The sequence below is a fragment of the Eriocheir sinensis genome, chromosome 17 (genome assembly GCF_024679095.1).
Source record: "Eriocheir sinensis breed Jianghai 21 chromosome 17, ASM2467909v1, whole genome shotgun sequence".
Classification (NCBI taxonomy): Eukaryota; Metazoa; Arthropoda; class Malacostraca; order Decapoda; family Varunidae; genus Eriocheir; species Eriocheir sinensis.
In genome coordinates this window covers 19286027-19312885 of record NC_066525.1, presented here as the reverse complement: position 1 = coordinate 19312885, position 26859 = coordinate 19286027, and the positions used below count along the sequence as shown (strand labels likewise).

General features: G+C 43.2%; 1 protein-coding gene across 6 annotated transcripts in view; it reads right to left on the bottom strand.

Moving 5' to 3' along the window:
- The window catches only part of LOC127000061 (transmembrane protein 201 homolog), a 91870-nt gene extending 75830 nt beyond the window's left edge, over positions 1-16040 (bottom strand). The window contains exons 1-2 of one of the 6 annotated variants that reach the window (XM_050863474.1): positions 15780-16040; positions 7117-7234 (exon numbers count right to left, since the gene is read on the bottom strand). In XM_050863474.1, the coding sequence (XP_050719431.1) occupies positions 7117-7234; positions 15780-15862 (201 nt within the window). In that variant the 5' untranslated portion in view covers positions 15863-16040. Of the gene's footprint in view, positions 1-7116; positions 7235-15779 lie in introns of those variants that run through there. The other 5 variants (XM_050863473.1, XM_050863478.1, XM_050863479.1 and 2 more) reach the window with 5 other exon arrangements.
- Between the last annotated feature and the right edge of the window lie 10819 nt (positions 16041-26859).

Genomic DNA, 26859 nt, shown 5'->3' with positions numbered 1-26859 from the left:
GATTTACACGAGTTTGGTTTACGCGTTTATGAAATAATGCAGGGTCCAAAATCCAAATAAATGTTTAATTTACGCGTTTTTTCACTTATACGCGATATTTTATGGAGTGGCCACCAGATGCCTCACACAACTGGACTCACACGGTGCCGCAGCCACACAGCTGAGCTCAGTTCTTCCCGCGCGCCACTTGAACAATACAGTACCCACGCTGCCACGCTACTCAACAATAGGGGTGGGCAGGTACCGGTACCAGTACCAGTACTAACGGTACCAGCTATCTGATGCAGTACCGGTACCAGACTGCTCAGTACCGATACCAATACTAGCCAGTCGCTCATGGTGTCCCTCATTTCTTCCTCACACGAGTGAGGCTGAGACTGAGTGCCTGAGTGGATATCTCGGTGATATGGATATTCTCTCTCTCTCTCTCTCTCTCTCTCTCTCTCTCTCTCTCTCTCTCTCTCTCTCTCTCTCTCTCTCTCTCCACTGAATGAAGTGAATATTTATTTTTTGATAGAAACCTACCTCTTGTTTGATTTACATTGTTTTTGATTTATGCGACCTCTTCAAGGACACAATACTCGTGTAAATCGAGAGTTACCTGTAACAGAAAGAGTTAGCAGATTATACCATAACACAGAAAACTACCAGAAGCTATAGGTTTGTCCAACTGTACCACGAGTGACCACAAGCAACCACCCTTACATTAGCAGACGACACCACGTGGATCCTGGCGTGTATTCAGAACTGCCAGCCAATTGTAAGGCAGCCGCCCTCAACTGCGGCTTCAGAACGACCTGTTCTCACTTCCCATTTTCTGCCTATTACCAAGGAACGTATTTTGATATAACAAGAGAGTAAAGTTGAAAAAATTGTGATAACAAAAGTCAAATCGAAAAAAGTATTTTTTTCCACGGCACTCAATAAGCGCTTTTCATGTATTTCAATACCTCGAGTTTCATGATCCTCGAGTTTAGCGCTATACCTACGGAATAAACAGCGCCAAAACTTGAGAGGTACTGTATGTATATATATATATATATATATATATATATATATATATATATATATATATATATATATATATATATATATATATATATATATATATATATATATATATATATACAGTAAAACCCGATTATCCGAAAGCGTATTATCCGAAAAACGGATTATCCGAAATTGATCTGGATAATGCAATTAATAAAAAAAATTCTATACTAAAAGCGTTATAAAACATCAAAAATAAATAAAAGTAACTACATATGTACTATATTAACACATTTAAAATTGATAAGAACAGTTAAAATGAATATGCTTTCTAATACGTATTGCCGAAATAGCTAGCAGAATAGATCAGTGTATTAGACAAAAAACATTAAACAAACTCTCAACAACACCCGTCCGCTTTTAGCCCCAGCAAGGGCGTAGGTCTGTGAACGAACAAACTACTGCGACTACTCTCACGTACTCTCAAGACAACGACACAAACCGACTCCCCTCTCCACTCCATGCCACATTCCCTTCCAACATACCTGAGTTCTTGCGATAATATGAGTCATCATACTGTGTCTCCACCTGCACGATGCATCAAGGTCACACTTGCAAGCTTGCACCATTCACAATCGCACTCTGCAACATTCACAATTCAGATCTGCAACGCTCACAAGTATCAACATACACTGGTCCAGACAAGGAGACACACAGACAAACATACAATAAAACATTTACATCACATGTTTTAAGCGTACTACTTTGTACTACTATATATATATATATATATATATATATATATATATATATATATATACATAAAAACCCCGATTATCCGACATGGAAGGGGAAGCCTCTTCCGGATAAGCCGATTTTCGGATAATCGGATTTATGGCACGCCATTTGATGCCGCCAGTTTGATACGTCGGCATTGTGGCGTTCGACTGCCCGCCGACTGGCGATGTAAACAATGAAACCAAACAAACACCTTCAGCTAAACAAAGTAAATGCAGCTTAAAACATGTGATGTAAATGTTTCTGTTTGTCAGAAACATCTGCAATGGTTCCTAATGAGTCTGGTGTGTGTGTGTGTGTGTGTTGTTATTCGATCCATGTGTTTATGTGGTTGAGTCAAGATGGGTGGGTTGGCCACGCACGTGCAGTGGTGACAATGAGAACTGGCATGGAGGAACCACAGGCATGCCACACCCACAACTGTTTCTTCCTTCCATTTAACTTCAGCAACAAGTCCATAACTTGGGTAATGGCAGCACAAGCCGTGACAGCCCATACTTTAGCAGACGACGCCATGTTGATACAGGGCAACCGACCTTGGCCATGTGTGACGCACACCCGGAAAAGTTGGAGTTGCCGGTTGTCCAAGCTGGCGCCAACTCGGTGGGAAGAAAAAAGCCCTGTGTGACACCAGCTTACGGATGAAAACGGCTATTGTGACACTGCCTTAAGGCAGTGGAGCCGCTGATAGGGTGAGCATTGGTGATGACATCATCGGACTCCCAGCGAATCACATGCGTGCTTTCAGAACTGTCAGCCAATTGTAAGGCAGCCACCTTCAACTGCGGCTTCGAAATGACCCATTCTCTCTCTCTCTCTCTCTCTCTCTCTCTTGCCACAGCCACAATGTTTGGAGTAAAACGTCCTGTGTGATACTACCTTTAAAGTTAGCATGCGTGACGCCGATGGTAAGTAGACGTGACCCGTACGTGTCAAAGCAATGCGAGACTCGGGTGGATAATGTGCAAAAGTCGGGATGGTAAAAATTTAGGATTATCCCCGAAACTCGGATAGCGCGAAACTCGAGAGGGTACTGTACGTATATATATATATATATATATATATATATATATATATATATATATATATATATATATATATATATATATATATATATATATATATATATATACATATATATATATATATATACATATACAGTACCCTTTCGAGTTTCGCGATCCTCAAGTTTAGCGCTTAGTCCTAAATTCTTACCATCCAGACTTTCGCGCATTACTGCCCCGAGTTTCGTGGTGCTTTGACACATACGGGTCACGTCTACCTACCGTCGGCATCATACATGCTGCCTTAAAAGGTAATGTCCAACCATTGAGGCTATGGGCAACAGCGGCTGCCCGTATGTCCAACCGGGAGCGAGTTAATTGTTGAGTGTCTGTATGATTGGAAAATGGTTGTGGGTACGAGCGTGGGTAAGTGGATACCTCACGGCTGTATGTAAACAAACAGACAACGGCAGTGGCTGAGGAGTGAAGAGCAGTGGAAGATGGCCCACCAATTGACTCGTAAAATGAACTGGCAGAGCTGCTTCGCTTACTACTTGATTAACAAGATAAGAGAACACCCCGTGCTGTGGAACCACAGTTCTAAAAACTTTTCTCCAGTATATGAAAATTTTAGAACTCTTGGCGTTGTTTTCCTCTTCTTCTTCTTCTTTTGACCTGTAATGCATGGCAGCGACGGTGAAAAGTAATACAGGTAACTCTCGATTTATGCGAGTATTGTGTCCTTGAAGAGGTCTTGTAAATCAAAAACAATGTAAATCAAACAAGAGGTAGGTTTCTATTGATAAATAAATATTCACTTCATTCAGTGGACAGAGAGAGAGAGAGAGAGAGAGAGAGAGAGAGAGAGAGAGAGAGTATCCATATCACCGAGATATCCACTCAGGCACTCAGTCTCTGCGTCACTCGTGTGAGGAAGAAATGAGGGACACCATGAGCGACTGGCTAGTACTGGTACCAGTACCGAACAGTCTGGTACTGGTACCGTACGTACCATATAGCTGGTACCATTAGTACCGGTACCTGCCCACCCCTATTGTTGAGTAGCGTGGCAGCGTGGGTACTGTATTGTTGTTCAAGTGGCGTGCAGGAAGAACTGAGCTCAGCTGTGTGGCTGCGGCTCCGTGTGAGTCCAGTTGAGTGAGACATCTGGTGGCCACTCCTTAAAATATCGCGTATAAGTGAAAAAAAACCTTGTAAATTAAACATTTATTTGGATTTTGGACCCCACGTTATTTAAAAAACACGTAAACCAAACTCGCATAAATCGAGAGTTACCTGTAGTGGAAAATAGCAAAAGGGTTTAGAAAAGCAAACTCAGGGAAAGAAAAGGACTGAAAAACACCTAAGTTCAGGGTGAAGTGAATAAGTGCGCACTACAAAGTAACTAAGTGCATGTTATGAAGTATAAAAGTGTGGAGAAAGAGGACCTAAAAAGCGATATAAAGCGTTACAGGTCAAAAGAAGAAGGTCCACTACACTGGTGCTGTTGTAAAGGCAATACCTCCGACACCATCACATCACATGGCAGCGACTGTCACATCCACTACACTGACCAGTGTTGCGAGAAATATCTCCCCGCTGAAATTAGTAATTCTGCTTTCCACCAAGCATGCACGCTGTGGGAATACACAGCACTAAAAGTATTAATTTGCCTGGTTTTCTTTTAGTCTGTCCGTTTGTGATCTTTGTGAGCGGTGAGGGAAATATGGAAACAGTAAGATAGTTGAACCTCTCTAAGAGCTATTTTGCGGCTGCGGCGGCAGTTTATGTTCAATAGGCATTGAAAAGTCAATCACCATATTAGTGATTTAATGTTTTATAACAGAAAGTTAGCAGATTATATCATAACACACACAAAACTACCAGAAGCTATAGGGTTGTCCAACTGTACCATGGGTGGCCACGAGCGACCGTCCTTACTTTAGCAGACGACACCACGTGGATCACAAACGTGTTCTCAGAACTGCCAGCCAATATTGTAAGGCAGCTACCCTCAACTGCAGCTTCAAAATGACCTGTTCTCTCTTTCTATTTGCTGCCTATCACCAAGGTACGTATTTTGAGATAACAAGGGAGTAAAGTCGAAAAAATGGTGATAACAAGGGAGTAAGGTTGAAATAAAAGTCATTTATTTCCACGGGTCGGAACCAAAAAGCGCTTTTTCATGGATTTCAATGCCTCAAGTTTCGTGATCCTCGAGTTTAACGCTATACCTTCAGAATGAAGCAAGCACGAAACTCAAGAGGGTACTGTATATATATATATATATATATATATATATATATATATATATATATATATATATATATATATATATATATATATATATATATATATATATATATATATATATATATATATATATATATATATATATATATATATATATATATATATATATATATATATATATATATATATATATATATAAATAGTAGAGCCCCATTTAGCGTGAGAATTAGGTGGATGAATTCGGTCGCGCTAACTGAATTCGCGCTAATTGAATAAAGTAACCAATATGAAAAAAATTATTTGGTGCACACGTGGGTCTGACTTTTGGGTTTGATAATCACTCACATTAAAAAATTAAAAAAAACTACGATTGGCTGAGCTCTGAAAACACGCTTGTGATTCGCTGGGAGTCCGATGACGTCATCGCTGGCGCTCATCCGGTCAGCGGCCTCCTGCCTTAAGGCAGTATCACACTTGGACAACCGGCAAATCCAAATTTTCCGGGTGTGTCACACACGGCCAAGGTCAGTTGTTCGTATCCACATCCACAAAGTAAACAAAGCACTTTACCTGTATCAACATGGCGTCGTCTGCTAAAGTAAGGGCTTGTGCCGCGCATCATGGCGGCTTGTGCCGCGCATCATGGCGACTTGTGCTGCACATCATGGTGGCTTGTATATATATATATATATATATATATATATATATATATATATATATATATATATATAGATATATATATATATATATATATATATATATATATATATATATATATATATATATATATATATATATATATATATATATATATATATATATATATATATATATATATATATATATATATATATATATATATATATATATATATATATATATATATATATATATATATATATATATATATATATATATATATATATATATATATATATATATATATATATAAATCCCGATGTAATGAAAATTCGATATAAAGTGAAAAATATAGGACAATTTTTCGTTCACGAAAGACATGCTTCGCATATCTGAAAAGTAATGACAGTTTCCGCTACCACTGTTTCGTACCGATGTCTATATCGGTCAGTGCCGTCATCAGCCTCACGCACACTCAGAGTGATTAGGCAGCAAGTGTCCATGTCCAGTCCCTCCACTTCAACGCCATCACTTAGCGTTGCCAGTTTGTGAACCCTTGCTTCGACTCGAATCAAACACATCCCAGCCAGCGTGAGGAAACGTGAGGGTGATGGAGGGGTTGGGGGGGCTGGAGGAAAGGGTGGTGTACTGTTTGGCACGTGTTTCAAGGCACGAGTCGAAACTGGCCTTTCACAGCTTGGGAAGTAAACATTAAGTGATGAGTTGTAGTGACGAAGTTAGAGGATTGTCCTAACATATGTAATGCATTTCTATAACAGTAAAGGAACAGGAAATGGTAATTGTTTTAATTATTTATGAGCCTTGCGTTTCATTCTATTGAGATTAGTAAATTGCGATAATGCATAGTTATAATTAACTTTTAATTTCTTTTTTTTTTTTTTTTTTTGCTGGCGCTGGTCCCTAACCCCTATTTATTAACAATCCTATGGGGGAAATGGTCGATATACCTAAAAATCGATAAACGGAAGGTTTTTTCAGTCCCTAACCCTTTCAGATATAGGTTTTCATAATATATATATATATATATATATATATATATATATATATATATATATATATATATATATATATATATATATATATATATATATATATATATATATATATATATATATATATATATATATATATATATATATATATATATATATATATATATATATATATATATATATATATATATATATATATATATATATATATATATATATATATATATATATATATATATATATATATATATATATATATATATATATATATATATATATATATATATATATATACTATATACTATATATGTGAAAAGGGAAAACTCTGTAGTGTCTCGTGAACAAAAGATACTGTAATCTGAGACCAATTCTGTCCCAGACAATACATGAAATAACACTGATATGAAAAAGTCCCTCACCTCTGTGAAGCCATTATACTGTTGACAAGATGGGCAGTACCAGCTCTCACACAGCCGGAAGGCTACTTTGGTGTTCTTGTTACAAAACCAGCAGTTTACTTCAACAGGAAAATGTGGTCTGAAAATGAAAATTAGATACTACAACTTCCACATGATGCAAGAATTTTGAAAAATCATAGTAACATTATGATGAACCATTATGGTTAAAATTACAGGCACAAGTAATTATATTGTGCCAATAGGAAATCATTTATAATACAGTACTCACTAATTTTTCATAATGAGAATCTGCCTTTGCCATATTACTATTAGTGAAAACCAAATTATCCAAAGTCCTAAATATCTCCTAAATTCTACATAACCCATACAAAGATGAGGTAAGTTTAAACCACAATGGACTTCTCTTACTTCTGTTTTTATATATGTAACTTGTTGAATTTATCAGGAATTGATGATATAATAAATTTACATGAAATTCTGATAAATGACTTTATTGAAAAATTAGATTTTTTACAAAATAGGAGACAAAAAAAAGTCAGCAAAAGCACTGCTCCCAAAAATTAGACTGAGGAGGATCCAAAATGGATGTTCAAATATGGTTGGATGAGTCTTTATATTCCCCTCTTGACAGCTTTCCAGTTGTAGGGTAGAAAATGCAGATGTAGGAAAGCTGTTTCAGAGTTTATCAGTCACAAAAATTAAAAAGTGATGACACTGGGTAACTCTTTGCACAAGGGATTTCTACAGCTAATGAGTGGGCTAGAGTAGAATGTAATGTGCAGTGAAGCATTTGCACATCCATGGGCATCGGTGACGAATGCAAAGCATGCAAATCATTTAATAATGAACGCTTCTTTCTATAAAAATCAAGTAGTAACAGTATGACACAGGTAATAAAAAATGATAGCTACAAGCAGCTGTTCAGCTGATAACCATAAACAAACAGACAATGCGTTGGCACAGTGGTGGAGTTTCATTTATATGGGGCAAGTAGAGAGGCAAGTCCAGTCTGTTCTCATCTTTGAAAGGCAAGTAATTACAGGAAGTATTGTTTACACATAGCAAGTGATTTGAGCAAGGAGCCTTCAACCATCTTGCAGGCGTTTTTTAAAGTATTAAACACAACAATTAGCAATAAGCAAAACAGACGAATACATCCACATACGTGTTCACACAAGCCATATAAAAGTGGCAGCACGTGTGAACACGGTGAACACTCACCCAACTGAGGGAGTCTAAGGTTGCTGGTGTCAAATTGGGCCTTTTTCCTCCAACTGAGTTGGCAGTAGGGGCAACCGGAAATTTTTCAGAGAGTGCGTCACACATGGCCAAGGTCAGTTGCCCGTAAACAAAGCAGTCACCCTGTATCCACGTGGCGTTGTCTGTTAAAGTAAGGGCTGTTGCGGCTTGTGTAGCCGTTACCCAAGTTATGGATTTGTTGCTGCAGTTAAATGAAAGAAAGAAGCGGTTGTGGGCACAATTATGACGGGAGGACAGGAGAGTTTCCCCAAACCTCATTAGAGAAATGGGTAAATTTCCAGAACATCACCCGTGGGACACTGTTGGATGAACATATTTTTTCTGGTAGTTTTTGTTGTTATGAAATAATCTGCTGACAGTTTCTGTTGCAAATCACTAAACCACTAATATAATGATTGACTTTTCAATGCCTGTTGTACGTGCACCCGCCGCCGCCCGCTGCCGCAAAATAGCTCGCAGAGAGGTTCAACTTGCTTACAGTTTCTATATTTCACTCAGCACTCACAAAGATGACAAGTGGACCAACTAGAACAAAACCAGGCAAATCAATGTTCTTTCCTGCTGTGTATTCCCCCAGCGTGCATGCATGGTGGATAGCAGAACGCCTTATTTCAGCAAGGAGATATTTCTTGCAACACCGGCCAGCGTAGTGGACCACACCGTCATGTCTTATCAATCAAATAGTAAACAAAGCAGCTCTGCCAGTCCACTTTACGAGTCTCTTGGGATCCATCTTCCACTGCTCCTCACTCCTCAGCTACTGCTGTCATCTGTTTGTTTACATACAGCCGCGTGGTACCCACGCTTGTACCCACAACCTTTTTCATTCCTACGGACAACCGACAACTCACTCCTGGTTGGGCATATGAGCGACTGCCCGTAGCCCCAACTGTTGGATGAAAACGCCCAGTGTGACACCGCCTTTTAGGGCAGCGCGCATGACACCAACAGTAGGTAAACGTGACCCGTACATGTCAAAGCAGCACGAAACTCGGGGCAGTAATGCGCGAAAGTCGGGATGGTGAGAATTTAGGACTAAGCATGAAACTAGAGGATCGCGAAACTCGAGTGTACTGTATATGTATATATATATATATATGTATGTATGTATGTATATATATATATATATATATATATATATATATATATACAGTAAAACCCCGATTATCCGAAAGCGGATTATCCGAAAAACCGGATTATCCGAAATTGATCTGGATAATGCAATTAAAAAAAAAAATCTATACTAAAACATTATAAAACATCAAAAATAAATAAAAGTAACTACATATGTACTATATTAACACATTTAAAATTGATAAGAACAGTTAAAATGAATATGCTTTCTAATACGTATTGCCGAAATAGCTTGTAACGAATAGATCAATGTACGGTATTAGACAAAAAACATTAAACAAACTCTCAACAACACCACGTTCGCACCTTCGCCCCAGCAAGGACGTAGGTGCGGCGAACAAACAAACTACTGCACGACTACTCTCACACCGTACTCTTAAGACAACGACACAAACACGACTCCCCTCTCCACTCCATGCCACATTCCCCTTCCAACATACGAAAGGCGCGATAATATGAGTCATCATACTGTGTCTCCACCTGCACGATGCATCAAGGTCACACTTGCAAGCTTGCACAACCATTCACAATCGCACTCTGCAACATTCACAATTCAGATCTGCAACGCTCACAAGTATCAACATACACTGGTCCAGACAAGAAGACACACAGACAAACATACAATAAAACATTTACATCACATGTTTTAAGCGTACTACTTTGTTTAGCGTAGCGTGTGTTTGTTTGGTTTCATTGTTTACATCGTCAGTCGGCGGCAGTCGCCACACACTTCACACTGGGCAGTCGATCGCTCTACCTGTGCCAATTGACCTCACTTCTTTCAAAAATCAAAATGGCGGCCATAAATCCGGATTATCCGAAAAATCAAGCTTCCCCTTCCATTTCGGATAATCGGGGTTTTACTGTATATATATATATATATATATATATATATATATATATATATATATATATATCTATATATATATATATATATATATATATATATATATATATATATATATATATATATATATATATATATATATATATATATATATATATATATATATATATATATATATATATATATATATATATATATATATATATATATATATATATATATATATATATATATATATATATATTTATATATATATATATATATATATATATATATATATATATACACGTACAGTACCATCTCGAGTTATATGATTGACAGAAATTAATCAACATCTATTTTTACTTGAAAGTAGGTATTCAGTCCCTGAAAGCCAAGATCAAGACCAAGATTGCCCATCGAACATAGCATCCCTGTGTGATTAGTTCCCTCAGTAGTTCGGCAAAAGTTACCATCTGCACACTGCGCAGTGAGTGAATCTACCAACCAACCCTTTCATTTACCATTTCTAAGTTATAGCTGCTCGGGGTAGCAGTGGAACACTTTGAACACAAAGAAGGGCACAAAGAAACATACGGCATCATAGTCATAATTGTATGTTGGCCAAACGTAATACAGCATATAGGCTACATTAAGTTCAGGGAAAATATGGAGGGTTTTTTTTTTTTTTTTAAATATATCTTGCCAAATCATAGATGCGTCTTATACGCTGGTGCATCTTATATGAAGAGAAATACAGTAGTTTCTCACGATTTTTCTACCGAGATTTTCTCCCGACAATTTTCTGCCACAAGTTTATCCTCAAGTTCGGTCACACAGAGGACTGTTACATTTTTGGAAATATCAGCTGAAAAGAAGCAAAACAAACCATGGATCCAGACATCACAGCAATTGCTTTGTGGTGTTTGCTAAAGAAAAAAAAGAAAGCGTCTATGTACTCATGAATGGTTGACTCGTAGGCAAAGGGAGATGTGTGTTGTTGCTACGAGAACTTAACAGTGAGGACCCAGACACGATGAAGCAGTGGTTACGCTTGGACGAAACTCGGTTCCAAAAAAGACCTACTCAACCTGGTTACTAACCATTTATACAGAAGTAGGACACACATATGCGATCGTCTGTGACACTGTCATGAATTCCGCATGCTAAGAAATAGCCGTGAGTGGAAATTTTCGTGGAAGTCCACGGCCTTTTATTTATCCCAGACCCAGACCCAGGCGAGACGTGGACAGAGCTTCTCAAATACTTATTATCGCCTATTGCTGCCAATTCTGAAATATTTGTGGGATGCATGACCCATTTTTACTTAGTGCATTGTGTTAGGGTATTAATAAATAATAACCCATAGCCGTAAGGGCATTAGATTAAGGGGGACGACTAAGGGGGTTCCTCCTGCCCATATGGTACGTCCAATAGCTTTGAAATCTAAGTATGTTATTTGTTTCTGTAAATATATGACATTCTGTGAATTTCATGAAATTCAGGTGAAGTATAGGGGAGACTCAAATAAAGTGTAATTTTCTTTTTTTTTTGTTGTTGTTTCACAGACTTTATTTTTCAATTAATTGCTGTGAAAAAAAAAACATAGAAACTTTGTTTACATACCTACATTTTGTATTTATAAAATTGTGATATGTTGTTTTGTCTTCGAGCAAAAAAAAATTGCAATTTTTTTTCACTTACAATTTTCTCTACTGAGTCCTGTTTTCTTTAAACATTTTTGAAATTTCATAAATAAAAAAAATTGCCCTTTAGTTGTAGTTTTAGTTGGTACCAAACAAAAGTCGGACAGACTTTTTCCTGATTTTGTGAAATTTTTTGAAGTGTAAAAAACTACTTTCAGAGATATTGGCTCCTAAAGATTTTTTTTCATTTTATTCATGTCTTGCCATTTGAATTTATCTGATTGGCATGAAACTTTCACATATGATTGTGTATACCTTGTTGACTTACTGGAGAATGCTAAGGCATCTGGTGGTACCCCTTTATAAAAAAAGTATTACTCACTCCCAGGTGAGGGTGTCAGAAGGCGCCACCTTCCTCATTGTAGAAGAGGTTACGGTCAAGGTATTCCTGCACGACCGTACTGGGCACTTCTGTCTTGCTATGAGTGTCTGTAGCTGGGAAAGCGACACGGTGATGAAAGTTTCACTTGTATCAGAAGGAGGAGGGTCCAACTGAACACCTCTGTGCAGAATTTGTTGTTGGAGCTGCAGTGATGTTTCATGTGGCAATGATTCTGTAGCTGGTGATGATGTAGGTGGTGGTGGAGTAGGTGATGATGAAGCAGGTGGTGGTGGAGAAGGGCGTAATGAGGTACTCGGTGTAGGGAGTGGCGAATCAGCTGGTGGTGGAGCAGGTGGTGGTGGTGATGAGCAGCGGGTGAGCGTGGCAGGATCACGACTCGCTTCATAAGCTCCGAAACTGCTCCCTTCCTGGTCTTGGCCGCTCCATCTTGTTCAATAAGCCTTCTTCATGTTGATGGCTCTTTTACTACTCAACTTGCATTTGTGGGTCATTTCTAAAAACCTTTATTTGGCTGGAGTACAAACGAACAGGTTGCGTGCCCTTCCCGTTGTTGTCTGGGTAGGGACTGGCTCCACCACACTCCTCTCCTCAACTCACACCCTCCCTGCGATCCAGCATGAGAGGAATGACAGATGACAAAATTTACGGAGAAAAAAATATTCTAATGCAAATTTTACATACATACAAGCACTGAATGATACAGCGTGTGTTGGCGCGCGAGTCAGGCTATGAAGCAATAGTGCGGGCCATTTAAATATGGCTTCCAGGGGTGAGGGGCTTTAATTTTAAGAAAACAAACCTCACCACATGGCAATTTTGGCAATCCCGGCCATGCTGAGCGAAAAAAACGTATTTGTCTGATTTTAAATATATTCGTAAAAAAATAACCTTAGTCGCCCCCCTTAAATGCAATCCAGAACGAGAGATGTCAGTTGTGGCGAGTGCTGGCATCTTGACTGCCAGACAAGCGAGGGTGAGTGGCGACCCATCTTGACCCCCGCTCTCTTTTCGGTGTGACATCGCTCGTGGCGGATGTGCCTCTCTCTCCCTCCATCTCCACATGCTTACATCATGGTGGGTCTTCCTACCCTGCAAGTATCCACAAGTCACCTCGACTGTGTGCTTCAGGTTAGGGGCGGCCCTGGGAGGTTACGAGAGGCGTGTTTGCTGGAGGTGCGTGTGTGTTTTGGATCCAGGAGGACTCCGTCGTGGGCGTGAGGACCATGTGGCATCCGCGGGCGGGCTCCAGCATGCCATCTACTGCTTGATAAGTATATTGTCTTAATCTTTACTACACGTATTCCCGACCGTCTTGGGGGAGACTTCGGGGAATGCGGTGGTAAACATGAAATGCGTCGCAAATGCATAGGTTTTGAGTTATGGGGGGTTGAAAAATACCCTAGATGAAGGGAAATTCCTTACAATTACTTAGATGAAGGGAAATTTCATACATTCCTTTTTTTTGACAATGTATGGAAACCACGCAATTTCACTCACTCTCCATACCAAAGGGGGGTTCGAGGGTAGCGAAGCCCCCCGTTACAGTATTAAGGTCATAACAAAGCATCAAAATGGTAAGTAATTTACATCATAGGAATCTTGCAACCGTCATATACAACTATGTATTCACTTACTGGTATCACGTACGAACACGTGAAGCAGGTTCGAACGCAGGTTACTTGTGTTCAATGTCCCTCAGTAAGCTGTTAGGTCGTAGAGTTCAGTTGGGGTACTTTAAGAGGGGGGGGGTTCCAGAGGGGGGGCACAGCCCCCCATTGGTTAGCATGGGGGTTGAGGGGGCAAAGCCCCCCTGTTAGCAGGTCGTAAAGTTCGGTTGGAGTAGTTTAAATATGCTCCCCCACCCAAATACCCCGACTTCCCGCGGGTCCCCCAAGATCACTGGGGGAAGGGGATTAATTCGGCTCCTTAACTTTTAAGTACTTCTGCCTTCATATTATGGTTGAGGGACATGTATTTTGTTTTTTTAACTATGATATATGGAGGCGTATTATCGCGTTCTGGAGGCGCCGAGTCAATATCCACAATCACCTTGTATACTGGGAATACGAACCCGTGAAGCAGATTCAAAATGCAGTCAGTAAGGATCCACGTGTTCGAACAGCTTGGGCAGGAGGTTTGAGAGCCTACACTTGCTCTAGAACCTGCAGTACTGTTTAAGGCGCGGCGTTGGACGGATCACGGCTAGCCGGTGGTTTTGCTTGTGTCAGTGATAAACAATGAAGATACACTGTGTTTGGTGCCACGGACTCTACTTGGAGGGCAGAAACCTTGTGATGAGGTGACAACCTACTATAGAGAGAGGGCATGAGTGTGGTGTAGGCGGTTTAAGTGAGCGCAGATGGCCTCCGGCGCCACGGCAGATGATGAGGTGAGCATCGTTTGGTGGGTTCACTATGCTTCTCTCCCAAAACAAGCATGGGGATCTTGTGAGTGCGTGGTTTCCGTATGGGAAACACTAAATTTGTTGCAAACGCTCATTTTAGTGGTGGTGGGAGGAAAAATTCCTAAATGTAGGGAATTTCCCTAGATCTAGGGTTTTTATCCCCCCCCCCCGCACACTAAAAAAAATATGCGATTGAGACAGATTTTGTGTCCCCCACCTGAAACCCTGTGTTCCCACCAGGTCCCCAGGCTTGTATGGGGGGGAGGGGGGGAGTATGGGCAAACACTAGAATTTTACCACTAGTAACACTAAAGAAGTAAAGCAATATATGAGATGTTAGTAAGGGAATTATTCTCTAAAGAGTAATGATAGAGGAGCAAAGTGATTCTCCATAATTACCCTGAAGATTCACTCATTCACTAAATCCTACGACTTCACAAACATGAGGATTGAGGACAACTTAAGGTGCTAATATTACTGTTATAATGTTAGCGGCCCTGTGGAGTACTGCTACGGCGGCGGACCGGGGCCTGAAACCTCATCAACAGTAAACGGTAAACAGTACCCCAAAAATTAAGTGTCTCTGAAATTGTGTGCTCAGGTCTGCTAACCAATATCCCCCTTGCCTCTTCGGCTACTAGTAGATATGCAGCCCCACCACCGTTCCCCACACACTACCCTGCAGCCCAGGGCCGTTTCTTGCTATATGCAAACTATGCGGTTGCACGTATCCAGATCCATAGGGCCCCCAAGCTGCCATTATTTTTTTTTTTGGAATCCACCCATCATAGTTCCACAACATAGGGGCCCCCAAATAACATTTCGCATAGGGACCCCAACAGGCTAGAAACGGCCCAGCTGCAGCCTCACCTGCTGGAGCACCGAACACCACCACTGACTCGGGGCCTTGTGGAGCAAGAAGGCTGCAACGACACGAGCTGCAGCCGAGGCCCAAAGCCAGGCTACACCTTCACCCGGCACTGCCCATACCTTAGCCTGCTGTAGAGGACGGCACAGCCTGCGAACACTCCCGAGGCGCCTGTTATGGCTGGCAAGATCATGTCGTACTCCATCGTCAGCTGTCCTCGTCCTCTGCGGGAGCTGAGAACGGCGTGGAAATGCGACGAATTTACCTACGACCTCCCCTGCCGAGCCAGTGCCTTCCCGCCTGCCTGCCTCCCCGGAGCCAAACACACGTGCCGACTGCCGACGCCGACACCCGACAGGGTTGCAGCCGCTTAAATACAGCGACTCAACTCTGCCCCCAACAACTCCACCTTCAGAAAACACCAAAAGGGAGCAATATATATATATATATATATATATATATATATATATATATATATATATATATATATATATATATATATATATATATATATATATATATATATATATATATATATATATATATATATATATATATATATATATATATATATATATATATATATATATATATATATATATATATATATATATATATATGTGTGTGTGTGTGTGTGTGTGTGTGTGTGTGTGTGCTTTGAAAGGGTAAGCCTACGTACCTATAGGTATAGGATATTGTTTGGTCTAGCTATAAGGAATAAATCAACGATGGCCTTCTCACCTGGTTGGCCAATCCCTTTCCTATAGAATGGCAAGGAGATATTACATGTAAAGTTGGTGCGCCTAGAATTACTGCTGGGGCACGCCGGCGTTATGCTGGTGGGATCGAGTTGATAAAATATAGTGTGAAAGCTTATATGTGTACGTGTGACTGTATTGTGCCACAAGAAGTGTAACACTTGTGATCTGTCCCGAAAATCATATAGCACATCAGAGAAGCCATGGCGCAGTGTGTGTATAGGCCGGACTTGAAACTGGCAAGTGGGTGTTCTTATAGGTTCGCCCACATATATATCCCCCTGGAGAGGGCGAAGAGGTCACACACTTTGCCAGCTGCAAAGTTAAAAAAAGAAAAGAAAAAAAAACGCTACAGTAAAACAAGCCCAAAAAACGCTAACCCGTGCACGGACATTATTCCGCCAACTCCATGAAAGAGCCCAATTGGGCGGGAAAGTTGTCACGGCTGCAGGGTAAACAGCAACACTGCTTAAAAGAGGGACGAAAAGTAGCGAGATATATTACAGGTAACGGAAACACACACCCATACGAGCCGTTATGTATAACATTTCAAGTTACTAAATCAAGGCAAGTTACCATATATAAAACAGCTCGGCATCAAGTTGCGCGTAGTGTAGCGCAATTTTGTGACTCGTGCAACATATTGAAGTGTTGCCAAAAACTTATTCAACCTACACACTGATATTCCCCAACTTTCCCCATTCCTCCTACCACGGCTTGGGATGAAAACATAATTATGCTATGTAATTGTCTTTCGTATATCTTTGATATTAGATTGCCCTATGCTCTGTACACCAAGATATATATGAGGTTGAACTACCTCGGCTGTCAAAAAAAAAAAAAAAAAATGCACGAAAGTGAGTTGCCTCTCTCAGCCGCACAACACATCGCACGCGGCACATCTTCACGGCCACTCGGGGCTCGATCGTGTCTGCAGAAGCCGCGTGTGAATTAAGAAGTGTCTTCAGTCTTTCAGAATATTTGAGTAGACGAATTCCAACATGACGAAAATTCTTACGTACTAGATATTATATGCACCTCCTAAATCTGCATGATCGAGTGACCCGGTTTTAACCCGGTAGCAGCAACGGGCCAAATTTGTGGCTTCTCCGTGTAGCAGCGACGAGCCAAATTTGTGCCATGATATTTACCCAAAAAATAGATGATACATAATCTGATCACAAATGCTTTGATATATATTATGAAATGGTTTGTGTGAGGGGTGATTTTTCTCATTTTTCTCGTTTGGAGGGAACATTAAGAAACATGATCCCCGAAAAGCAAAAAAAAAAAAAGTTAAAAAAAAACCTACTCTGCAAAGAAACTAAGTGTGAAAACTAGTTTTCCATATATTATAATATTATATCATCATCATCATTTCGTTTAACGTCCGTTTTCATTCTTCCTGAGCGGTTGGACGCTATATTATTATATGGCTCTCCTCGATCCATTCTACTTTGTCTTCTGCCTGATGTTCATAAAAATCCCATCAATGCCAAGTCTTCCTGTATACACCTTCTCCACGTTTTCCTAGGTCTACCAATTATATATACATATATATATATATATATATATATAATATATATATATATATATATATATATATATATATATATATATATATATTATATACATATATATATATAAATATAATTTTTTTTTTTTTCGTTGAAGGTGATGGCTAATTCAGCGTTGATTATTTTCTTCAGTACAGTCTCTTTTTCGCGTACTAAAGCCTTGTTCTCTTTGTTGAGGAGTGAGATGACTTGTCCATGCGTCATCGTTGCCAGATCCGGATTTCGGGTCCTAGATCCTTCTTCTGGCTGTGGAGTGGATTCTTCTCATCTCTGTTGTTGAGAGGTGAATGACTGCAGCTCATTTTTTTTTTTTTTGTAATGTTTACCTGCACGTTGGCAGGAGGGGCTGTATTGAGAGCCCGGAAGAGGAGCTAGGCGTCAGGCCATGAGGCCCTGCCTAGCTGGTCGGGGGGCACGGGTGCATTTGCACCCGTAGCCGCAGCCGAGCGAGCAACTCAGCAGTCTATAAGCTGGCTCAAAGGCTAGCAGGAGAGATGCTCGTTCGACGAGTGCTGGCGTTCCACTGACTGGAGCTCTTTTGCTTTGATAGTTTATTGATAACTTTTACATAAGACATACAACAAAAATAAACATGAAAATTACAAAAATAAGCAGTTATCAAAGCAGCCTCTCAACGAGCAGCCTGCCCGATGTACAATACATATGATACACTTGGTACAAAAGGGTCAAAGTTTCACATGGGGGAAATGTCTTTTTATTCACAGCTAGGTCACCGGCGTAGTAGCTTGCAAGCTCCTCGTCAGTGAGGTCCCTCTCTGCGTTCAGGAAGAGGTCGTCGTCTACGCCTCCGACGTCGACCTCGTCCTCCGAGACGTCATCTTCCTCAAACGTCGCCCACTCAACCTCCCGCTTGTGGTCGAAGTGGCGTGGGGGGTTGCCCAGTGGGCGGGCCGTGCGGATGGTGGTTGGGAGCGGCTTCCCGTCACGGAGTGTCCTCCTCACTAGGGGAAGGGCCGTCTCGTGCGGGATCCTCTCGAACCTGGCTCTCTTTTTCTTGGGCGCAGGTACCTCCGGGGACACTACTGGGGGTGTCAATTCGGCGGTCGCCGCTGCCGCCTCCGTCCTCGTCTGCCGGGGTGGGTCCACCTCCATCTCCCTAGCGGGAGACGGTGGTATCGGGACGCTCTGCTCCGTGGGTCCCGTCCTCCTCTTTCGACGTCGGCGCCTCCTCCCGCGTCCTTCTCCGTGGGGTGACGTCCTCTCCTCCGTGGGCGGCTGCCTTGATCGCGCTGCTGCCGAGTCCGCCGAAGACGTCGTCCTCCGCAGTCTGGCTCCCGGGATTCTACGGAGTCGGGCGGGGCACCTGCGGTTCCAGGCATGGTGCCCGGAACTGTAGCTGGGGCACACAGCCACCGGGCGAGCCTCGCCTTCCCGAAGGCGGCGAACACAGTCCCTGCTGCACACGCCGCACAGCTCCTCCTTCCTCGTACACTGCCGCTGCCTGTGGCCGAAGGCGCACAGGCTCCGGCACGTAGCGGCGGCAGATGAAACGCCCCCAGCATCCGAGGTCCAGCGAGGCGGGGACACGTCCCTACAGCGTCAGCTGCACGCTCCGGGTGGGCAGGCGGCGTCCGTGGCCGGCGTTGTAATGGCACCTCTCTGCAGCTGCAACGCAGGGGTGCGCCAACACCGGGTCCAGTGGGAGGTGGGTAGGGTACCCAAGTAGGACGCCCTTCACCGCCGCCTCCTTCTTCTCCAGGGTGATGCCGCGGGTCCGTCCAGCAGCAATCTCGTCCAGGGTGGTGGCGTACGTGGTCCCAGTCCCACGCACGGATGAGGAAGTCCCCCGCGCGGGAGACCGTCACCCGGAGACACAGCTTCAGCTAGTCCTCTATCCACCGGATGGCCTGGTAGTGGTTGCTGAAGTCCGAAGACACCAGCCTCCACTCTGGCAGGGGTCCGCTCGATCGGTCCTCCCCGCCGTCTTCGTGCCGCGTCCTCCTTCGGGCCCGCTTACTCTGTACGCGGGTCCAGCCGTCCCCGTCGTCAGGAGCGGATTCCGTGGGCCGCTTCCTTGTTGCCGCCATGGCAGAGGCGGGAGCGGAACGCTCGATCGGGCCGTCTGCAGGGGCAAGTCAGGGGTCGAGCGGGGTGTGCGTGCGCCTGCTGTCTGCGCCGTTCAATCTTGGTCCTTCTTGGCTGTCGGTAGGCTGTGTGGTACTTCTTCTCATCCTTGGTAAGGCCTGCAGGTCTACTGACTGTGTGTTCAGGTTTGGCTCCAATTCTTTGATGTATAATGCCTCAAGTATATGAAGGTGTCTCGCATCTGTTGATGAGGTTATAATCTCGGTGTTTGTTTCTAGTAGGTATTTCTCTAGTTAGGTTTGTCTTGTGTTGTTGCTTTAGGTGTGTTTTCGGGGCTCCGCTCGTGAAGTGGTAACTTAGACGTCAGCTTCATGGTCGCATATATATATATATATATATATATATATATATATATATATATATATATATATATATATATATATATATATATATATATATATATATATATATATATATATATATATATATATATATATATATATATATATATATATATATATATATATATATATATATATATATATATATATATATATATATATATATATATATATATATATATATATATATATATACAGTAAACCCCGCTTAAGTCGGACCCGAATAAGCCGGATATCGGATAAGTCAGACACTTTCAGGATCCTTTTTTTTTTTTACGTTCTATCCCGAGTGCACCAGTGGGCATTTTTTGCCCTTTGAGTAATTTTAAGCCACTCGGCTTATGTACTGGCTAAAATACCCCTGGGCTGCGTTTGAGAGAGCGACTCTGGTCGCACAGACCGATCCGTGTGCTCTCAAACGCGTGACGCCGCAGCCCGGATTCCCAATCCGGACTGCTCGCTGCAGCTCAGTTTGGAGAGGTGGAGCGCCTCCGTGCTGTGATGACGTCATCAACAAATATGGCGGCCCAAACAAACACATATAAAAGCTTCCATTGAATTTCACCTCTCTGCCACAATAACCACTGCAGCTTCCTTTTCATCCTTTGTTGTGTTGTGCTGGAAGCTTCCCCCGGGGTCTTTGGGCCTCTGGAAGACTCTGGGAGGAGCGAGCAGGGGGGCGGGGAGCAAAACCCCGCCCGCGCCCCGGTATATATATATATATATATATATATATATATATATATATATATATATCTATCTATATATATATATATATATATATATATATATATATATATGAGAAGAGGGCGAGAGGAGTGAGTCCCAGTCATAGTAAGCTAGTGGTCAGTGAAGAGTCAGAGTGAATTGTACTACTAAGGAAGAATATTAAATTACAGAAGCTGTGCAAGGTGTTTACACATTTCCCTCCCACGGAGTCTCCTGACGGCGACATGGAACCCAAGTAACACGTCCGGCATAACATTGGCGTCAGGAGTGTAGCCATTTGGTTTTTTTCGCCATGGAGACTCGTTCCCAAGCTGCCCAGAGGGACTACGTGTTGACTGAACTCTTGGAAGCTTTGAGACTACAGGGGCAGAAACAAGAAAGAGCACACCAAGAACTCAAAGAACAACAAGAAAGAGCACAGCAACAACAAGAAAGAGCACGGCAACAACAAGAAGAAACACTCCAAGCACTCAAAGAACAACAAGAAAGAGCACAGCAACAACAAGAAGGAACACTCCAAGAACTCAAAGAACAACAAGAAAGAGCACAACAACAACAAGAAAGAGCACAGCAACAACAAAAAGGAACACTCCAGGAACTCAAAGAACAGCTAGAAGATCGCATCATAGGATTACAGCTACACCTAAAAGCAGTACAAGATGGAAATGAGTCAGTGCGAAGAGAAATGACCATAGCTGGGCACGATAACATAAAACCTTATTCCCGATAACTGATAACTGATAATGGAAAACCTTATCGGTGATAACCGATATTCGTTAACTGGAAACACAAATATAGGCGATGACCGATAACCGATACCCGAAATAAATCCACAATTCCGATACTAGATAGCGATAAGTCCGATAGGCGAAAACGATACAATATTGATATTTCTAATAAAAAACATATATGAATTCAAATTTTCATTATCTGTATTTTAGAAAACTTACAAAACCTGAAAACCACACGTTGACACGTACATATGGACGGTAATACTAGAAACGCCTGAACTGGTGCTGTGTTATTTGGCGTCCCCACCATCAAAAGCTGGCGCTTTTGTTTACAAACACTGATCTCTCGTGAACTGCGCATGCGTAGACCTGTACAGTCTCACAAAGCTTTTTAACCGTAATTAAGAGTTCCTGAAAGACTGAATCAGACATACAGTACCACTACCACCATCCTCGCTGTTTCTAGAACGACACTCTGTACGAGTTGTATTTATATGTACAGAGTGTCGTTCTAGAAACAGCGAGGATGGTGGTACTGTACCTATGTCTGATTCAGCCTTCCGGCAACTTTATGAGATTGTACAGGGCTACGCTTACTGGTCTGAACATGTGCAGTTCACAAGAGACCAGTGTTTGTAAACAAAAGCGCCAGCTTTTGACGATGGGACATAAATAACACAACACCGGGTGCCTTCAGTACCATGGCATGCTCACAAACGAATATTGAGTATCAAATTTGAGGCAGTGAACAATAATTTTGGGGGCAAAGTTAAATTATTTTTCTCTTTGATTTATTGATTTTTGAGTCTAACATAAAAAAATTCCTAGTGTTTTAATGTTGATGATCTAAGTATAAAATCTCTTGACCGAAGATATTTCGTACCACGAAGTTTTTTCATACATTCATTATGGGGAGGCGGTGGCTGAGTCGACAGAGTGACGGCGCCGCGTTCAGGAGGACGCGAGTTCAATCCTCGCTCGGTGCCACTAAGCTGGGACTTTTCAGCCGCCGCCGAGTGGCTTAAAACTACCCAGATGCTGTCCAGATGACCACCTATCAACCCTGACTCTAGATTCTAGGATTAAATATGAGCTCCGGGAGGGCAGCATGAGCCAATGCAAGATGGCGCCACTATAAACACTCGCCTGCGCCAGAAAGGGCTGGGCCGACCATCAGGCTCCACCGGGAAGAAGCCTTGGACCGACCATCAGGATCCACCGGGAAGAAGCCTACCGGCGCAATAGGCCAAGACTGCATGGGCAGTAGGGACGAGACAACGTTTTTTTTTTCTTAGAGGCGGAAAAAAGTATCGATTATCGCTAGTTTGGTTACAAAGATAACGAAGATACCGATATATATTTAAATAAGTAGTGGATGACCGATAACCCGATTTTCTTATCAGCGATAAAGTATCGCGATAACTTATCGCGATAACGCCCAGCTATGGAAATGACTGATGTGACCACGAACTTGGGACAACGCCTGATAGAAGTGGAGAAAGAACACACAAATCTTCAACAAGAGGTGGAGGTGGTACGGGAGACGACACACAAAGAAATATTAGAAGTAAGTGACAGAGTGAAGGCCCTTGAAGACTGCTTGGCTGGCAACGGACAGCCAGTGCCTGCAGGGGCTAATTGTACCCAAGATGCTTCTCCTACGCAAGTCCGGGGTAGTCTGAGCCCTCTTACGCCTGAGTTTACCCCCGCGAGAAGTTCCGCCAGCCCCATGAGTCTGCTGGGGTCGCCTGTTAGAAAGAAGCCTCAGGAGTTTGATGGCAAGGTCTCCTGGGAGGCTTACCTCGCCCAGTTTGAGCTGTTGGCAGCTCGGAATGGATGGGATGACCAAGAGTGCGCGGTTCAGCTGGCAACTAGCCTGAAAGGGGCGGCGCTGGAGGTCCTTGCTCAGCTCGACATTGCGACAAAAGGCAGCTACAGCGGGCTGGCACAGGCGCTGGATCAACGATATGGGACCAAGCACCAGAACGAGCTCTTCAGGGTTAGGTTCAGAACCCGCAACAGGAGGCGCGGCGAGTCTCTTCAGGAACTCGCTCAGGACCTTGAGAGCAAGGCGCACAAGGCGTACCCAGGTGCCACCCCTGACCTGCTGACGGTTTTGCTGCGTGATCAATTCATCGATGCCCTGGACAGCCCTCAGCTGAAGATACAAGTGAAGCAAGCTAAGCCAACATCAATGCAGGAAGCTCTGGCACGTGCCATGGAGTTTGAGTCCCTTGTTAGGTCTAGCTTGTCAAGCTTCAGGGACGACTCGACTTCTGGCTTTAGGGCACGAAAGGGCGCTGTCAGCGACACAGGCAGGTTCCAAGGAACGTGCTGGTATTGCGAGAAGATTGGGCACAAGGAGAACGAATGCTAAAAGAGGAAGAAGGAATATGAAGGTGGCGCTAGGAAGAAGACCAGGGAAAGACCCAAGTGCTGGACCTGTGGAGAAAAGGGGCACTGGAAGAATGAGTCAGAAAAATGTGCCCCCGGCGAGGGACCACCACTCGGGCGAGGGAAGAAGGAGAACTGGTTCACGGGGGCAACGACCAATCTGTCCTGTTCATGCCCCGAAGATATCAATGTGCAGGAGAACCACCATGACGAGCTGCCAAGTGGAGGGCAAGGTTGACGGAGTGTTATGGCCTCTGGTCGTCGACACAGGCTCGGAACGCACATTGGTGCGGCCTGACGTGGTGAGTCATCGTCGGCTTCCTAAGACGTCGCATCGACTGTGTGGAGTCACTGGACACTACGCAGAGCTCAGAGGCCCAGTGGATGTGAAGTTTAAGCTCGGAGGAAAGGAAGAGTTCCTTTCTGTCTACGTGGCTGACATGGACGACCCCTGCATCCTAGGTATGGATTATCTTGTCTCCCACAGGTGCGAGCTGGACTTCTGCGCTAAGCAGCTGACTGTAGGAGGAAGGAGGGTGCCACTGACGACTGTGAACAAGGAGGGCCTGCCAGTGACGGTCAAGCGCACCACCATTATTCCTCCGAGGTCAGAGATGCTGTTACCCTGTCAAATTACGGGTGCCCCCCCAGCTAGTTTGTGTGTGGTAGAGAGTGGAAAGTCGATGCCCGGTAGAAAACGGGGTGATTGTAAGCAGTACTTTGGCAGACCCTACTGCAGCGGAAGTGCCTGTCGTCGTGGCCAGTGTCTCCTTCAGCCCAAAGAAAAGAAAACAAGGGACCATGGTGGGGTTGTGCCAAGAAATCGACCAGGAACCGAGAACCTGTGTCTGCAGGAGAACCCTGACGAAGCCCCACGAGGAGCTGCCCGACTACCTGCGTGACCTGTCTGCCAGGTTCCCAGTGTCTGGAGAAGCCCCAAGTGGAACAGCTCAGGGAGCTTCTCGTGAGGAATGCAGTTGTGTTTTCCACAGGAGACCTGGACTTGGGGTGTACGGACCTGGTATAGCACCACATCGACACAGGTAGCCACCGCCCAGAAAAGCGAGCTCCTCGAAGGATGGCACCAGCCCGTCGCAAGGAGATGGATGAGGTGATGGATGATCCCCGGCAACAGGGGTTAATCGAGCGGTCCAGCAGCCCGTGGGCGTCTGCTGTAGTGCTCGTCAGGAAAAAAGGACGGTTCCCTCAGGTGCTGCGTGGACTACCGAGCCCTCAACGATCTCACCATCAAGGATTCATACCCACTCCCATGGATCGACGACACGCTCGACGCTTTGGTGGGCTCCAAGTGCTTTTCAACACTAGATATGAAGTCTGGGTATCACCAAGTCAATATGGCGGAGCAGGACAAAGAGAAAACAGCCTTCTCCTGCGGTCAAGGCCTGTGGCAGTTTAAGGTCATGCCCTTTGGCCTGTGCAACGCGCCGGCCACGTTCGAGCGGCTGATGGAGAGGGTGCTGGAGGGACTTCACTGGAAGACGGCACTCATCTACCTCGACGACGTAATTGTCTTTGGCCAAACCTTCGAGCAGGAGATGGAAAGGCTATCAGAGGTCTTCGCCCGGTTTAGAGCTGCACACCTTAAGCTCAGCCCGAAGAAATGCTGCCTATTCCAAAAGGAGGTCCAATACTTGGGACACATCGTGAGCGAGGCTGGAGTACGCACTGATCCTGAGAAGGTGGCTGCGGTAAGGGACTGGCCGACACCCACCAACGTGAAGGAGCTGCGGAGCTTCCTCGCGTTGTGCTCATACTACCGCAGGTTTGTGAAAGGCTTCGCTACGATTGCTGCACCACTGCACCTCCTGACGAAGAAGGGGCGCAAGTTTGAGTGGACATCGGAAACTCAGGTTGCCTTTGAGAAGCTCAAGGAGGCCCTCATCAGCTCGCCCGTACTCACCTACCCAGACCCCTCTAAGCTTTTTATACTGGATTGTGATGCCAGTGATGAGGGGATTGGTGGAGTGCTGTCCCAAGCATGTGCCGACATGGAGCGGGTTGTGGCCTACTTCAGCAAGAAGCTCACCCCAGCCAAGAAAAACTATTGCGTGACCCGGAAAGAACTCCTGACAGTAGTCAAGAGCCTTGACTTTTTCCATGCTTACCTGGTACGGTGCAACTTTCACCATCCGCACGGATCACGCTGCATTGCGGTGGCTGAAGTCATTGAAAAACCCTGAGGGCCAGCTTGCTCGCTGAATAGGTAAACTACACCTTTTCACCCTCAAATTTAAAAAGTTGAAATTCTAATTAAAAAAGTTGAAATTCAAATTTAAAAGGTTGAATTTCAAATTAAAAAAGTTGAATTTCAAATCAGAAAAGTTGAATTTCAAATTTATAAAAAGTTGAATTTCAAATTTAAAAGGTTGAAATTCAAATTAAAAAAAGTTGGATTTCAAATTAAAAAAGTTGAAATTCAAATTAAAAAAGTTGAATTTCAAATTTAAAAAGTTCCTTCTTTATTTTCTTTTAATCATCCCTCCATCTTCACCTCTCTCTCTCTCTCTCTCTCTTTCACACACCCACACCCACACACATACACATA